At 32.3% G+C, this 18,694-nt stretch overlaps 3 protein-coding genes across 3 annotated transcripts in view; 2 read left to right on the top strand and 1 right to left on the bottom strand.

Moving 5' to 3' along the window:
* The window catches only part of LOC129961599 (condensin-2 complex subunit G2-like), a 131,737-nt gene that overhangs the window by 1,628 nt on the left and 111,415 nt on the right, over window positions 1-18,694 (top strand). The window lies entirely within an intron of this gene.
* The window catches only part of LOC129961600 (annexin A7-like), a 76,022-nt gene that overhangs the window by 8,223 nt on the left and 49,105 nt on the right, over window positions 1-18,694 (bottom strand). The gene's annotated exons all lie outside the window — the stretch shown is intronic.
* On the top strand, window positions 7,114-11,073 carry LOC129961598 (uncharacterized). Its single transcript, XM_056075101.1, has one exon. The coding sequence runs from the start codon at window positions 7,299-7,301 to the stop codon at window positions 10,938-10,940; it is 3,642 nt and encodes a 1,213-aa protein (XP_055931076.1). The 5' UTR covers window positions 7,114-7,298; the 3' UTR covers window positions 10,941-11,073.

Raw genomic sequence — 18,694 nt, 5'->3', positions numbered from 1 at the left:
CATGAAACACTATATATAAATATTGTTACGAAACTGTGATGCTGCTTCCCAGCATAGTTGGTTCCATAGAATTTCCCAGAGCTTGGCGAGCATTTGGCGCCAAAATAGATTATACCCGAAACATCGAGAATTTTCCCGATCCGTCCAGTAGGAACGGAGATGTGCCTCGAACGTTCCTGATTGGTTGAGAAGCTTCTAGCCCCGCCTCCTGAGACCTATAAAAGGAGCTGCAGCTGCCGGGGAGTCGACGGTGAATTGAGTTGCGAACCAGTGGTGGACAGAGAAGAGTAGTCGGGATCGACGGTAAAGAACTGGCCTTCCAGAGTGAAGCGGAGCAGCGACGGAGTGAAGCTAGTGCTGAACTAAGCTGTGCGCTACTGTCTGCAGTAGAGAGTCTTGTACGCTGCTGTGTATGCTGTTGTATGCTGCACGTCTCGGCTGAAGATAATCATCTTCTGTGCTGTATATAGTTGTAGTCTTTGTGTTGTCCTGTGTGCCTTCGTGTAAATAAACGTCGTTGTTTTATTGTCTACTGCCGCCTGGTGATTGAGCGTTCTTCACACCATATAACTCCCACTATCTAAACGAACCCCGGGAAATTTCGTAACAATATATAATTGAGAGGTTATAGTAACAATTTGTTATTTGCTCAGTCTTTTATTTTTTATTGAAATGATTAAAACAATACCCTTTTTCAAAAATACCAAATATTTTCAAAATAAAATATATAATTAGAAGTTAGAACAACTTTTTATGCATATATATATAACGTATTCAGTCTAGAATTTCAAAAAAAAAAAAAAACTGCAAGTAATGAATTAATCACAACAATTTCGCTACCAAACAATTTTCTTCACCAATCTTTCAAAATTATTTTTAAACAGAATCTATGATTTTTTTTTTTATGTTTATAAAGAAATTCAAATCATTTTTATTACTTTCTCAAATCTTACGATCACTTTTCTTTCAATATTAAAGCTATACTTAAAAAAAATGCTTTCTTTGGACATAGTTCTAAAACAGAAGTTCACTTCCACTTTCACTTTCGTTGACATGATAAAGGATTACATTCTTTCTGTAAATTGCGTCGTGTAAATATTGCCTATTTAATCTTTCGGTTTTGCGCTTTTGATAAAATGAAAGTTAGATTAAAAAATATCTTCTTTGATGATTCATTCCAAAAGAAATCACTTTCGCTTTAGCTAACATGATAATGTGATCGTTCTGTAAATGACGTAACGTAAAAAATCGCTCTGCCCAAAATACGACGAGTTATGTAATGAAATTTCTTGAGCTCAGGACAGAATATATCATGTCGGAAACATTCTCATGCTTCGATGTTTTTATGAAGACCTCAATTTGTTTTTCTTTACTAGGAATTTCAGAACCTGATGTTACAGATTTTATAGATTTATTTTTCAAAGCTCAAGAAAGACATTATTAAGATATTAACAATGATTCACTTTGGAAGTAATAAAATATAGCTAAATGACAGGTGCAATTTTTCTTTTCTTAAACATAATAGAAATAGATCAATTACGGTGAAATAAGGAGAACAATATAATTTTATTTTGTTGTGAAATAACTTATACCAAGTAAATTGACACGTTATGTATTGTGTCAGTTTAAATAACGCTTATTTTTACATAAACATTTTTCTACCGTATTATAAATAAAAATCGTTACGATTAAGCCTTTAAAGGGCCATTTTTTTTCTAGTCATATTATGTTAAAATATTTTTAGGCTTAAAATTAGAATAAGGAAAGGGATTCATTTAGCTTATTAGATAAATTTAATTTGATTAATTAATTAATTTGGTTAATTAATAACGAAGTAACAAATCAAGACACATCATTTTGTGTGAGATAAAGAACTGAAGCATCTAAGTTTCTGACTTACTAAAAAAATTTGTCTGAACTTATGCCAACCTACATAATTTCATACAAAGATTGATAAATTTGGTGGGAAGCATACTTCCCACGGCCCTAGAAAGGGTTAAGTTTGCTCTCCTAAACAATTGGGCCAAATTTAAACGTGTTTTATTTTAGATAAGAAAAACAGTAGTTTGATAAATTTCAAACAGAAAAACTTAAATAATCAATAAACAAGAAATAAACCCAAACTTTGCAATTTTTTAAGGGAGGCAAAATACCTCATAAGAAATATTTTTATACCATCTTAACTTCTCAAATTTTATCTTTCTAATGTTGGTAATTTTATATAGGTTCATTTTTTTTTCTTAAATTTTAATAACTGTTTGAATAGATGACGGCTATTTTTTTAACTTACAGATTATTTACCGATCCAAAGCAAAGTCAAGACGAGAATTCGAATTACGGTACCTTTTTTTGTTATTTTTATTTTAGTATTTTAATTATACTTAAACAACGACTTTTCATTGTTTTTAAACAAATTAATAAGTTTATTTATCTAATAAAAATACTGCCATTAATTTCTACTGTTATATTTACCTGCGGTTATCAATAAGTAATATTATAATTGAAACGAGAATCGAAATTTGAATGATAAGAAATTTGGAGAAGCAATGCCTGAAAAAATGTCATTTGTCAAATTGAATCGAAGACAAGGAATATGAAGTTTTCTGCAGCAAATGAGGTATAGTCGAACTAAAATATTTTTATTCGGAAAATATTGGAATATCAGGAACCGCTTGACTTTCTTCCGTACGTCTTTGATATTTGGGGGCGGGGGTGGCAAAAACTACATCTTAGTAGTTTGAGCATGGGTTAGTGACAGAAACGTTTAAATAATTATATATACTAAGTGATCAGAATTAAATAATTAAACACTCCTACTCTGAACTCTCTGTAGAGCGAACTACTCAGTGTAAAGGGACTCAGAGAGCTCAGAATAGAGATGTTTTAATTCTGACCACCTTGCATATAGCTTAAATTTTATTGATTTAATTACTTCAGTCATAGTCCATTTAATGAGTAACCCATCTTTCCCCCTCTGGAAAACTGAAATTTATTCATAAAATGGAAAAACCAGTGAATTGAAATAAGGCATATTTTTGTTTATTCCTAAATTATTCAAAAATTGCAAATTATGTTCTAAAAATGCCATAACTTTAACTTGTATAGCATAAAAATCTGGATAAAAGGAATACTAATACAGTATGCTACAGAACTATGAGCACAATTTCTTATTAAATTTTTAATGTTTTTGCAATTCTCAAAATAAATAAATTCATTAAATAAAATTCGTATTTCTTCAAAAGACGACACATATAGTCAAAGAAGTAATCGAAATAAAGATGGTATGCATGTTCATATATTTTTATATGCAAATACATGTATTTATGCACCAATAATAGGGCAATACATGCACATAAAATAACAATGCATATATATGTATATATATTCATCATCAGTGTGGCGTATACGGGCGGCGTTCTATTCAAGATATTTTCCATTTAATTACAGCATTTTAAGATAATAAGGTCCATACTAAAATATCTTGCATGTAGCTTTTGAATTTATATATTATCTCAACTTAATATTATTTTTTCTTTAGTTTCTGAACTTATATATTACCTCAACTCAAATATTATTTATTTTATGAAATATTTTTATAGCTTTCTTTTGCTTTCAATTCAATGTACTTCAAGGAAACGGAAATCTTATCCTCAAACGTATTTTTTGTGAAAAAAAGTTTGAACGAAATTTCATAATTTTTTTGATTAAACAATTAAAAACGTAATTAAAATATGGATTCTTTTTTCATATAGAACGGCTAAACACGAGAAACCTAATCATTTACTCTTTTTATAACAAAACAAAAGGGAATTACTCCACTTTAACAATTAGATAATTGAATATATTTCTTCGATTTAAAGCTTTAACATTTTTATCTCAACATGCATATATAACAATCATTAACGAAAATCTCAGATTACCTTTTCAGTTATGAAATTCACAAACACGTGAATAGACAAATTAATAAATACAAAATTTTCGATGAATTTTGTTTAAAATACGTTAGATAGCTATAATAGTAATAAAATGGTGTGCCAAATTTGGTATATATTGGTCTTTCTACTTTTCATCGGCACAGTTTATATGCATAAGGATTAACAAATTAGATCCAAAATTAGAAAAGGATAAGGATTAACAAATTAGATCCAAAATTAGAAAAGGATAAGGATTAACAAATTAGATCCAAAATTAGAAAAGGATAAGGATTAACAAATTAGATCCAAAATTAGAAAAGGATAAGGATTAACAAATTAGATCCAAAATTAGAAAAGGATAAGGATTAACAAATTAGATCCAAAATTAAATATATTTACAGTTTTGGTATAAAGGCTGCATATCAAATTCCATCCAACTGGCTTGATACATTTTTGCTTAATCATGTCCACAGACATATAAATTCCAGAAATGATGCTTCCAGATTCAGGGAGATGCAAAACTCAGATTTATCTAAAACTCTGAGATGAATTTTTTTTCGATAATAATCTCTTCATGTTTTTTTCGTTTATGGCAGACGGAAATTTAGTCATTTCGCGGCAGTATATATTAGAAAATCCCTCTTTTAATATAATGGCAAATTTAGTTTCACATTCCAGTACATTTTTAACACCTTAATTATTTATTTAGATAAATATGCTTTTTTATTTTATTAAATTTATGTATATGTTTTTAATTATCTATTATGATTCCAGAGTGACCGGTTTCCATGCATCTGCTTAATAGTATTGGAGCAAATGTTCATTTTTATAAAGAAACCTTTCTATTAAACCCTTTGTACTTGAATGTCTCCTCTCAGGTACCATTCAAAAAGGTGCATCATTTTGAAGTTTTATTTATTTATCTTTTAAAATTTTGACTGTAAAAAATTACTTACTGAGAGGATATTTATTTTTATCTCAATAAACAAGTTAATAATTGCGCATCTAATTACTTTTCCGTACAAAAGTGAACATTTGAAACATACAGCAGTCTGACTTATTATATATGGTAAAGCGTTAATATTATCTTAACAGAAGTTTAGTTTAGTTTAGTTATATTAACGTCCCGTTCGAAGCAACACTAGGGCTATTTTGGGACGGACCTCGTCATTTTGAACCGCGGTCAGATGACGAGGACGACACCTGAGCTGGCACCCCCTGTCCACTCCACACCACACGGAGGACGTTTGGTCAGGACTGATTTAACGTGCAACAGACCCCCTTACACGACGGTTCTTCGGTGGAATCGGGTATTGAACCTGCAACCCTCCGGTTCCGAAGCCGTGACCTTACCACCAGGCTACCACGGCCCCTATCTTAATAGATAGGGGCCGCGGTAAATCTTAAAATTTTTATCGGCCTATGTGTGCCTTCCCCTTCTCTTTTATTCATTGACTCTAGGCAGCTATATAGTCTGCCGAATTTAATACAAAAGCCAAATTTTGTTGAATACAATTTACTTTACTATACATTCACTTTTTTTTTACTAAAACAGTCGTTCAACATAATAGGATGTCCATATTCTTTTAATAGTAATCTTTGGAAGAAATACTTTCCAGAAGCTGATTTTTTTTTAATTAAAATATTCTAGTGGTCAAAAATTTTTATTTAATAAAAACTATTCAGTTAAGTGCAAAACTTCACTTGAAGGAAATAATCCAAAAAAAGGAAGTGTAATTTCGTAAGTGAAGATGAATTTTGTATGAAATGAAAAGCATAACTGATGTATTTTCATAGCTAAATTGAATCAAGCCCATGTTTTGCTCATTTTGATCTAGAACTGACCTGATTGTATAGAAATGTTCTGTATGATAATATTTCATAACCATAGTTCAATTTGTAATCATCCCTCCAGGATAATGAGTTTAAATGCAGCCGAGTTTTCAAAGAAGTGAATCTCGCAGACTTGGTTCACTTTTACTCTGAACCCACCATACATCGGGTTTGAGCAGCTGATATTACTTCTAAATAAAGTGTCTCAAAACAGGGGAAATAAACTAGACTTTTAAGTACTATTTCTGGATATTGTTTGAAACTTGATTTTTCTTATTTAGACTAATGTTACCTGATAATAGTTATTTAATTTTGCCTAATTTTTATTTATTTAATTTTGCTTGATTTAAAATATGCTTCATACATATATTAAATGACGGTAAACTAAGACAAAAAAAAAGAGACGTAATTAAATTTTTCTGTTATTTCTCTCTAAAGAATTCCCTGCTAAATTGTGTAAATACATAAATTGATTCTGTGCAATTTCAATATACTTGAAAAAACCCCAAAATGTATGTATTTTTCCACATCTTTGAAATATAAATTAAATTGTTGGCAAAAAGTTGATAAAAAATAAATTTGTTTAAAAAAAGGCCCTCAGAGAAATTATAATTCAACTAAATCAGCCCTGGAGGCTTCAAGTTGTTCGAAAAATTTCAAATTCTATTATGCTCACAAAACAAAAAATATTTATTAGAATCAAAATTAAAGAAAACAAAATTCCAATTCAGAAAATAAAATTTCAGAAAAAACAAAACAAAAACAGACATAATAGGATAACATCATCTATTTAGTATTGATATCCACTCCTTAAAATGGTTATAAACTTTAAACTCTAGCAACCCACTTATTATTTTTTTTTGTTTCAACATTCCATTTACGAACATTCATCAGCAAGATCTTATTTAAGCATGAAATACTATTAGAACTCATTAGATAACAGAAATTCTTGAAAAGATTACAAACCATAAAAATAATTAGTTTATGTTTCTTGAATCAAGAAATGATGTCAAAACTTTTCTAGAAAATGTGAGTAAACCTCTTTGAACTCTTTAAATTGCTTAAGAATGTGAAGCTCTGTTATAATACAAAAATACAAAATACAAATAATTTAATAATACAAAAATTTATTTTTTAAAAAAAAACCCTTCTTAATATTAGAGTTTAAAAGTCTCGATCAAGCCCGCTAAGCTGATTGCAAATGATTCCGATAAAATAAAAGCCTGGAATGCGAAATGATGCTGAAGATGCCAAAATGGCAAAATCTACTCCTGAAATGGTTGCTTTTTACACGATGTTGAAGGTTTCTACTTCTAACCAGTTTAAATTTCAAGCAACTCTTTATCTCGACAGATAGAAACAAAACTTTATCAAAGTTTTGTTTTTTTCATTATGTTTTCTGAGTAGCACGTGACTTTTCGAAACCTGTCAACAAGCAATCTGAGAGTGTTTCACAAGATTGTGGTTTCACTGGATGTAGGAAATGTGTTCAAATAGGAATCAGAGGAAGTAAAACGAACTTCACTTGGTAACTTTCTTTAGTCTTCCGAAATGAACGACCTCGCAACTAGCATGACGGATTGTTCCTCATTTAAATATTACCGACCATTTTCTGGATACTTGGATAATAATTTCTCTCTTGGTTCGAAGTCCAAAACGCAACTCTTAGAGGAATATAACAGCCTCGACGAAGTAGGTGCTCGCCATTTCTATTTTGAAGTTTTGAAAGAAATTAAAAATTCCATATTCAGTGACAGACTAGAGATATTTCAACTTTTAAATGAAATATTGAACCATTTAAACGAAACTTTAGATTCCGAACTGATTAAGACGTGGCAACAAGATGCTCATAAATTAAACGGAAATTTAAATTTGATAATTTTTGCCTGTAAATGGGCTTCGATGAAAATTATAGAGTATTTACTTTCAAATGAAAATAATTTTTATAAATTGCCATTTTTAACTGGAAAAGATGATCTTTCTCCCGATGAAGAAGACGAAGAATGTCACAATGCCTTCTACTATGCCATCCGCTCTAATGTGGAAAGAATTCTTCAAATTCTTATTGAGAAATGGCCGAATGCTTATTTCGAAGAAAATTTCGGTAGACTGGACGATATTCTTTCCAAAGCATATGATGATCTAATCTTAAGAAATGTGTATATATGTAAAAATATGGAAATATTCGTTAAAGATAAATTAGTAGACTTACGATTTTTCCAAGAAAAAAGCTCCAATAAAACGCAAAAAATGCCAAAAGGCAAAGCTAGTAATGATACCCAAAAGTTTAAAGATTTAGTGTCTAATCGAATAGATTTTATTTCAGAAAGAATTGATAATATTAAGGAAAGTTTTTGGGACTCAGAACCTGACGAAGCATTTATACTTTCTGCTAAGTACATCGTGAAAAATCTTTTTACCTTGAAATCCAGCTTCGTATTCGTTAATAAATTACCTTGGGAAGAAATCGAATTCTGTTTGATTATCTTTATCCATTGTTGCTCGAATCACTTTCAGAAAGATCCCTTATATCATTTTGTTCTCAATAAAAGACGGATTCTCTCTTACTTGTCACATTTTTCGAAGTTACTAAAAACAGTGAAAGAGCAAATAAAAAAAGCTAACGTTAATAAAACTGGAAAAATAGTTATAAAAGAAATCGACAGCATTGATGGCAACGAAGATTTTAAGGAATTGTACAGCGATTTTGCTCAAGTCAGAGATTTGTATTCCATCGAGACAATAAGAAGCTCCATAGAACTGGCCATATCCGCTGACGCGACCACAAAAAATGGCCAACTCGTCATTGTCAGAGTTCTTCAAGTCATCGGTGAGCACTTTAAATTCTCTAAAGACTCACCGAAACTGACAGAGGCAACTTCTGAACTTTTATTGGCTGCTTTTCCAGGTAATATTAAAGACATTATCACACGTTTGAGAGATAGTTTGTCACATTCCGAATCAATTTCTATGAGATCTGAGATTGAAAAGAATACTCCCAGTTTCTTTGCTCATTTGCAGAAAGACATTGCCAAAATGAAAGTAACAATGATCGAAATTCGTCGAAGAACTGCAATATTGATCATTCGAACTGTGCTGGACAGAATAGTGCGTTGCGGGAATCATAGTGAAATGAAAGAGTTCGTAAGTCAAAATCACATCTGTGAGAAATTTCTCCGAAAAGAACTAGAAGAAACTAATAACTTGATGATAAATGACATGAATGAATTGGAACAATTAATTTCAAATTTGGAAAAGGAAATTGATAAAGAACTAAACAAATCAAAAGAACTTTTTAGTGATGTCCACGACATAATCCATGGCAAAAGTGTTGAAGAACCAAGATATTATTCAAGACTGACAGAACTTTTTGAATCTGCCATCCCAGGCGATAAAGAAGGATATAGGAGTCATCTTTTACATTCGTACTTTGTCACTCCCTCTTCTGAAATGGCAGCATTTGCTCAAGATTTAACGAAAGTGAGAATGAATTACGGAAAATTCAATCAAATATTGCGTGGTATCGTTTTGAGAAACCAGCTGGGGACACTAGCTGACGCAAATGAAAATTTTGTAACAGAGGAAGATATAGGACAATTTACTGAGCTAATTTCAGTTCTAGAAAAAATAACCGATGAGAAATCAAGAAATGAAACAGCCGTTCTTCAACAAATTCAGAATTTGATCCAAATGGAAAAGACAAGATTAAAAGAGGTAGGGAGAGTTTTTAATCAAGTGATCTCCAGCTTCTTGGAAATCCTTTTGAAGAAAGGAAATGAAAGAACTGTCGTAGCTACAAATAGATTCGTTCATCAAATTCAGAGCAAATTAGCAGTACTCACTGTGTCATTGGGTTTCAAATCTTTTTCTAGAGAATTAAATTCAATTGCAAACCAGATTCTCCTAGATGGAGAATTTGTAAGAGAAGCAGGTGTCATAAGAGCTCTTGCCGATATCTCCAATTTCTTACAATTCCACATGGGAAACATTAAATGGATTAAAGATTTCAGACATATGCTTCAAAGTGATAAGAAACAAGAACCTGGAAAAAACAAAAAGTCGTCTGATCTGGACGACGATACTGAAATTCATCTTAAGAACGCACTGAAGTTATTGGAAAATTCAATGTGTGATTATCATTTGAATGAATTAAATCCTGCAGAGATAGAGAATTGCGAGAAAAATCCGGAGATGCGGTTTCTGATTGAGATGCTAGTATTAGACGTTCTGTCTGTTCTTGAATATAATTTCTTAAGTCATGATCCATATTTCCTAGATAGTGATTTTCCTATATTAAATGGTAGAAATCTACGCAATCATTTAGCTCACGGGAATGTTTTAGTGAGCGTTGTCTTAGGGGATGATTTTACAAATGTTTTGCTAAATGCGAAGAAGCTGCTTTCCAAAAAAGACATTTTTCGTGATAAATTAATTGGGAAGAAAACCGAAAATAACCCATTTAAATCTAAGGAATCACTCAATAGATATTTATCAGTTATAAAGCAACAAAACAGTTTATCTGTTGCTTTGGCCAAAGGCAACATTGATGATGTGATATGTTGCATTAAGGAAGGTGCAGATCTTTGTGGAAAAAGCACTGATCTATCAAATTCCTTGCATTTTGCAGCAAAAGGGATGAATCTGGAATTGATAAAGTTTCTTCTAAAGTTTTTCCCGAATATCAGTGAGTGTGACGCAAATAATCAAACATTTTTGCATGTTGCTGCAGCTAACGGGACATTAAATATAGTGGAATATGTTTTAAAAGAAAAGATCATATATGTTGATAGTCAAGATATCGATGGAAAAACTCCACTTCACCTTGCATCTGAAAACGGCCACATCGATGTTGTGCAGTATTTGCTGGAACACGAGGCTAAAACAACTTTGAGGACAATTAATGGACTTACTCCACTCCACCTTGCGGTTTTAGAAAATCATTATGATGTAGTTTTAACTCTCCTGGAAAAGGAAGAACACGTTGATGCCACCCAAGCCTTCTATGGTGTCACAGTTCTGCATCTAGCCGCAGGAAGAGGACACTTGAAATTAGTTGAGGCATTTATAGAAAGAGGGGCCGATGTCAATTTTTATTCGGATATGCATCTCACACCCTTGCACTATGCTGCAAGAGGAGGCCATAAGGATGTCGTGGAGTTCTTAATAGCGAATAAGTCAATGCGACAAGCGTAAATGGTTTGACACCGCTGCATTGGGCTGTAGAAGAAGAAAAAGAAGAAATAGTAACTATTTTGTTGCAAAATGGAGCCTGGGTCAATTCGGTTTTCGTGAGAAGTCTGACTCCTCTATCTATGGCAGCGAAAGTAGGTAATGTTACCATATGGAAATTGTTACTCGAGAAAGGAGCAATATTTGACCTCAAAACCGATTCCAAAATCACCCCTTTTCAGTATGCCACCTATTATGGTCACTCCGAACTTCTCAAATTTTTACTGAAGGAAGTCAAAGAAGATGATAAAATCATGGCTTTTCATAGAGCTGTTTTTCATGGTCATCAACATATCGTGGAACTTTTATTGAATGAAGGAGTTAACGTTCAAGCTAGATGTGGTGGAATGAATGCTTTGCACATAGCTGCGAATAAAGGGCACACAGCCATTGTTGACTTCTTAATTGAGAAAGGCATTGATATCAATTCGAAATCTACTGGGGAAATGTCAGATGACGAAAATCAAGAGCCTTCAGAACAGCTTAAATTGATAGCTGTGAATCCTGATTTCAATACTCAAGTAACCGGTGGGCAAACTGCATTGCATTTCAGCTCCTCTCTGAAACATGTGGATACAGTTCAGCTGCTTCTGAGGAAGAAAGCTGATATCCACATCAAAGACGATGAAGGTATCACACAGCTACAAATTCTTGTCTGCAATAATTTGACAAAACTACTAATGGAAGAAGAGGTTGATGTAAATTTCTCCGTACCAGGAGATTTCAATGCTTTGCATTTTGCAGCAGCTGAAGGGGATTTGGAATTTGTAGAATATTGCATTGCAAAAGGTTGTGATATTGATGCAAAAGATGAACTAGGTATTACGGCTTTGCATATGGCTGCACAAAGTAACCATAAGCATGTAATTAAATTCTTACTGGACAAAGGAGCAAACATCGATTCTCCATGCAACGATGGTTCAACAGCTTTGTCTATAGCAGCCAAAATGAACCACAAGGATATCCTGAGTCTCTTGATTGACAAAAAGGAAAGACAGCTCACTGTTGACGCTATAAGTAAAGGACACGACGATATTGTTGAATATTTTTTGAATAGAAACCCGAAGTACGGTTCTGCCGATATCAACAATCAGGAGTTTCCTCTTCATATGGCAGTCTATAACGGCCATATATCCATTGTCAAAAAACTGTTAGAAGTAGGGGATAAGAAAGAACTAAATATTAAAGACAATTTATTGATGACACCTCTTTTTATAGCAACACAGCTTAACAGGCGCGAAATAGCCCAGCTTTTGCTTTCAAAAGGAGCCGATCCAAATATTCCATTGAAGAAAGAGTTAGAAATTCTCCCGATCAATGAAGCCGCAGCACAAGGCAATTCCGAGTTGTTGGATATTTTACTTAAAGCTCTAACAGAAAAAAATGTAAAATTAACAGACTCCATCTGTTCTTTTACCTTAGAACAAGCCATTAAAAGTAAGAATTTGAATACTGTCAAAACATTAATGAAATATGCAGAGATAGATGTAAACTCAAAAACTAGTGAAGGCTGCAATTTTTTGCATTTTGCAATCATTTCTGGGTCTCTTGAAATAATCAAGTTTTTAGTTGACAAAATGGCCGATATAGAGGCTCGAGATTTTACAGACGCTAAGCCTCTCCACTCCGCAGCAAAAGAAGGACATCAAGATATGGTGGAATATTTTCTGGACTTAGAATCGGATATTAATAGTCGAGGAAAAACTGAGTGGACAGCTCTACACTACGCAGCTGCAGGAAATCATTCAGAAGTTTGTGCACTTCTTCTCAAAAAAGGTCTGGATGTGAACGCTGTTGCCTTGGATGGCTGCACTCCTCTTCACATAGCAGCTGTGTTAGATAATATAAATATTGTACGTATTTTAATGAAGAATGGGGCACATTATAATGCTCGCAATAAAGAAGGGAAAACGCCATTAGAAGTTGCTGTCTTTAAAGAAACTCCTACAGTAACTCTCTTAATACTTGTTGAAAATTTATTTACTGCTGTAAAAAAGAATTCCTGTGTTGAAGTAGACGTTCTCCTGACTGAATTTTCCCTAATTGATTGCGTAAATGTAAAAAATGAAAAAAATGTTACACCTCTTCATTTTGCTGCTTGGAAAGGTTATGAAAACGTTGCCCATGTCTTGCTGAAACACGGGGCGGACCCTAATTCAAGAGCTGATAACGAAGGTACGCCTTTGCATTACGCTTCCAGATTTTCACATTTAGGAATTATCAAATCACTACTAAACTATGGGGCAAACTTCGAGTCTCTGTGTTATTCCAAGAAATTACAAAAAATGATGCAACCTGTTGATTTTGCTGAAAATCAAGATATTATAAGATTCTTAGAATTCCTGAAGAAAACATTCGCCAAAACTTGCAGTGGGGATGTTTCTGTAATAGACGACTTGCAAAACATAGCAGATTTTGAAACTGCAAAAGCTGTGATGAGAGCCAGAAACGCAGAAGGCAAAACCTTGACAGCCGTTGCCATTGCTTCTAATCATCCAGAATCCAAACGAATGATGCACATTTTCCAGGCCGACGTTTCCTTTGCTCTCGAAAAGGCGAAAACATGCTTCAAACAGGGACAGTACGAAGAATCTAAAAAACAGTACAGAATAGTACTTCTAAAGCGAATGATGCTTTTTGATACCTCTGACCCAGCAGTTTTGGATGTTCAGGCAATACTTTCAGATATACTACTTCGTCAGAAAAAACTGAGGGAGGCATTGTCTTTAGCTCAAAGTACTTACCAAATGCAAAAAGAAATTCTGGGCGAGAGCAATGAAATAACGCTAGCAGTTGAATGCCAAATAGGATTAATAACACTTGGTTTAGGTCGACACAAGGAAGCTCTGGAAATCTTTAGAAAGGTTTCTAACAAACAGAAAGTAGTTTTAGGACCAAATAATCCAAAAACATTATTAACGTTTCTCCACTTAGCACAAGCGTTGCAGTTAATGGGCGAGTTAGAAGAAGCGTTGAAAGTGAGCGAAGAAGTTTTATCAGAAGTGATAGAGAATTTAGAAATTGGTTATCTGTACTTGAAAGCTCAGTCGGTGTTTGCGCAAGTATTATTGAAACTTGGTAGATACAACGAATCATTAGCAATATATGAAGAGGTTTGCCAGAAGCAAGGGGAGTTGCTGGGGCTGTGCCATCCGGACACTTTGCAGTCGTATTCATGCGTGGCTCTAGTTCTGTTGCGCATGGGAAGAAAAGAGGAAGCTCTCAAGTCATTCAAAGAAAACGTGAGTCGTCTCACTACCGTCTTAGGACTTCAGCATCCAGATACCTTAAAGGAACGAGCGATCGTAGCAGATATTTTGTTTTCTCAGACGAAGTATTATGAAGCTCTCCAAATATACCAAGCAGATATAGAAGTTAGATCGTCGATTTTGGGGCCTCATCATGTTGCAGTAGTAGCTGCTAGAAGGAAAATTGATTTTATTCTGACAAATCTAAAAATACCAGTGTTTTAGAGAAGTGTATTTAAGAGAATTAAATTTGAATAATATAACTTCTTTAATTCTACTGTGGAAGATTAGAATTTCTGTGAATAATTATATATATAAGACCAGCTGTTGGAGATGTTGCTTCTCATAATTCAGCTATCTACATATAAATTATTGAAATTAATAAGCTGTTATTTATAGAAATGCTTAGAATTATATTTTTTATGTTACTTAAATTTAATTAAGCATATTTTAATTAAAAATATATCATTTTTATATTTAGAATTTTTTCATCACTCTAAAATTAAAAATTGAAATAATACTGATAAAAAAATTTTGAAAACCACATTTTTACCGTTGTTGTAAAAAGTAGGGGTTTTTTTTTGTTTATTTTATTTGTTTGTGAGTTTGTTTTTTGCCAAAAATCTAAAAATCAAAACAAAACGCTTAAGATACTGAAATGAATATTCTTAGCAAATTGTTATTTCAAACATATTTATAATATATTTAATTTTTAAAGAACTTTTAAGGTTTTTATTTCTTCTGGTATTAATGATTTGACATTAATTTGAATAATTTTCTTTATGCTTTGACTTCCTGAGTTTTAAATAAATATTTTCTTCACATTTTAATATAGCAATAAAAGTGTTTTTTTTAAAATTGTTTTTATTATTTTCTACTTTTTAGTCATTAATACGCTTCTCAATTTATTATTATTATTATAATGAAATCTTGTAATCAATTTTTTCTCAAATCTATTGCTATTACCTAATTCCCATGTGACGAATTAAAATTAAATACAGTTAATTGAATGATTGAATAATTAGTTTCTATGAATAATAACATATCGTATTCCCATTGGAGAGCACACAACCAAGGCATCAAAATTCTTACACAAGCAGACATGAGCAGAAAATTGATTACAAAATACAATTCCAAATATTATATAAATTCTTTTATATTATTTGTTTATTTTGTATCAGATTTGCATAGCTTTTTTCATCTTTCACATTAGTCTTTTATAGCATTTGGATTGAAGACAGAATTTTTCACTTAATTGCCCAATACTATTTGCTGAAAATACTGTAAATCTTTTTGAGGTCCACATTAATTTCATCATGATGAGCGACTAATGTGTTGATCCCCTGCTTCATAATCTATTTTACATTTTATACCCATTTCTACTATTGATTTACGATTTATTTTCGTAGCGTTACCTTCGAATCCTTTATGAATCGCAGTTTATTGTGCTTTCGTTTTGCATGTATTTATCTTTTCCTATGTTATCTACACGTTTCATTTGTTATAAGTAATTTTCTGCTTTCCTCGAATTTACTTTCAACTTTCATTTTTTTTTAATTTTGTTTGGATCTTACTTTATGTATTTGTGTGTGCAATATTTGACAATGAAGTCGATAACGCATTGTAAGAAAAGAAGATAAGAGAGCAAATAATTTATAAACAAAATTTTTTAAGAGCAGATAGTTGTTTTAATATATTATTAATTCTATATATTTAGCAATATAATATATTATTACTAGTGTTAAATTATTACAATTTTAATATAGTATTGCCACAAATATTATAATTCTTCTAGATTAAATGATCGTTTGCAATAGTTTTCCTCTTAGTTGTTTATTTACCGATCCGTTTGCAAGATGACTGAGTATAAAGTATCAAGTGCCATTAAGAAAGATTTAACGAATAAAAATTCCAAATCTATTGTAATTTTGCACAAACTGAATGCCAAGTTTGTTATTAATACCATGTATAAGTCTCAAACGTGCTGCGACTTTTGGGAAGATTAAAACAGCATATTGGCCCGATTGACATTCCATTCCGATCCCCAATGTCCACTTTTTCATACACCTGATCGCTTTAATAATGACACCTACATTATTAAAGAAATACCCCTGATTGTTACTCGAACTCCCTCACTGTATCTACAGTTTCGAAGGGATATATATGTAAAAGAAATATCTAGCCGGCGTCCTGGCATAGGGGTAGCGCGTCTTCCCCGTGATCTGGGCGTCCCGGGTTCGAGTCCCGGTTTGGGCATGGTTGTTCTATCTGTGAGATGTGTGAATGTGCCCTCCTGTAAAAAGGGGTTGTGCAAGCGAATGAGTGATGCGTGAGTAGCAAAGTCGTACTCTTGGCCCTAGTTGGCGCTGCTATAAAAAATAAGAGACGTCCCCCTCAGGCTTAAATAGCTGTCTTCGCAACAGCGGGCTTGTCAGTGGCAAGTGCCATAAGAAACAAACAAACAACAACAGAAATATCTAAGGAAAAATTTAAGAAATAAAATATGTAAGAATAAATATGTAATAAAATGTATGGATAAATATGTAAAATGTAAGGATAATGCATAATGAAATATGTATAGTAAAATGTAGGGATAAATATGTAAGGAATTACCAAAGAAGCTTTAAGAGCAGAAAATTTCTCTTTTGATAGAAAAGTAAAGTTTTTACACAACTGCAATCACAAGGCCCTAATCTCTTTTTATCATGCGGGATTTAAAAAATGACTCCCAATACCGCGGAAAACCCTTATGAATGTTAAAGGAGGGATATATATATATATATATATATATATATATAGAAAAGTAACATTGATTTCATTTTAGAAAATAACTAACATTTTAGAAAAGTCTTTTAGAAAAGGTCTCAATTATTTTTGATATGCTCTTGTCTTATCCCTGAAAAACTGATTAAGTATAATATTTTCGTGAGAGAGATTATTATAATTTTCTTTTCTCTAAGCATTAATGGCATACAGTTTTCCTGATAACATTAAACTAATTTGTTAATAAATTTAATATTTTGATGACTTCTCCAACTTCCATTTGTAATTTAGTTTTAATTCTAAATTTCTTATTAAATTTCGAATAATTTTATTTATATGGAAAAGTTTTCATCGCACTAATGGCGTGGTATGGAAGTTTGGAGAGGGAGATGTCATTCTACTCATCTCATCATGGTTCAGAATTACAAAATCTGTTCTTATAACTTCTAAATGAGAAGTTAATGGAAATTCATTAAAAGTGTGATAGTCTTTTTGAAAACAAGTAAATAAATGAAATTGGATAAAATATATGATAATTCAAATTTGCGTAAGGAAGACTTTATTTTGTTTAAATTTTTGTATGAAGGTATTTAAATTGCTCGAGGCTGAGATAGCCCGGTTGATAGAGCGTTGGATTCGCTTCCCTTGGGTTGTGAGCTCGAACCCCGCCGGCCGAAGACTCTCTATGTGCATGATGGCTGGTGCACGTATAAATTTGTCGTAGCCACAGAGTCCTCCAAGCCGAGGCAATACCACTGGGGTTACTGGATCAGAGGCGATTGTTCTCTGATTCAGGTATAAATTACGATTTGTGGATGAGTGAATGAAACGCATAAATAAAGTCCGCCCCGTGGGAAAGGCTGTAACGCATGAGTAGCTAAGACGTACTTAAGCCCTAGACGGTGCTACTGAAAAGACTCGGCTTAAAAAATTAAAAATAAAACCTACTAAAACTCGGCTTAAAAAATCGCTAACTTCGTCATCGGTTTTGTCTATGATAAGTGTATAAGCAACAACAAATCGGTTGAACATCGAACATTTAGAATGCCAATAAGTAATGTTTTGCTATTTCAATTTCGCACTATTCAAAGATTTCACTGTATCTAAATTTTTATCTTAAATCATTTAAATAAGAAAAACTTAGAGATCTTAACTTAGATTATCTTAAAAACTTAGAGAATAGCAAAAATATTTATTATATAATATATATTATATTTATTATTTACTAGCCGCCTTTGGCGACCAGCCGGTTCGCCAGTATTACCACTGGCTACAATTTTCTATTAAATATTTTAAGTAACTGGTCTCTTAATAGATTCTCAAACAAAACATTTTTAATCTTCAAATTTTGATAGTCATACCAAACTTATACTGTGGTTTAGATCGTTTCGTTCGATTTACTATATCTATTTTCCTAATGTGTTGTCATTTCCGATAAAACTTCAACTTTAATTTAAAGTGGAAATGCTTAAATTGCAATTAGTATAAAGATATTTTTAATGAAACCAAGCTTTTTATTTTATTTATCATTTTTATTGTTATTTATTTATTATTATTATTATTGAATATGAGTATTGCAAACAGAATCGCTCGGTATTTAAGTCTTATGTGAACTACAAAATATTTTTCAAAATTTATGTAATATCTCAAACAATAATTCAACAAAAATTTCTCAGATTCAGCATAAAATTCAGTTTTTAGTTTTGC

Source organism: Argiope bruennichi, chromosome 2 (assembly GCF_947563725.1).
Source record: "Argiope bruennichi chromosome 2, qqArgBrue1.1, whole genome shotgun sequence".
Taxonomy (NCBI): Eukaryota; Metazoa; Arthropoda; class Arachnida; order Araneae; family Araneidae; genus Argiope; species Argiope bruennichi.
This window is presented reverse-complemented; position numbering and strand designations above follow the sequence as displayed.

Coding starts and splice junctions, on each gene's coding strand:
- LOC129961598 (XM_056075101.1), top strand. CDS start 7,299: ATGAACGACCTCGCAACTAGCATGACGGATTGTTCCTCATTTAAATAT.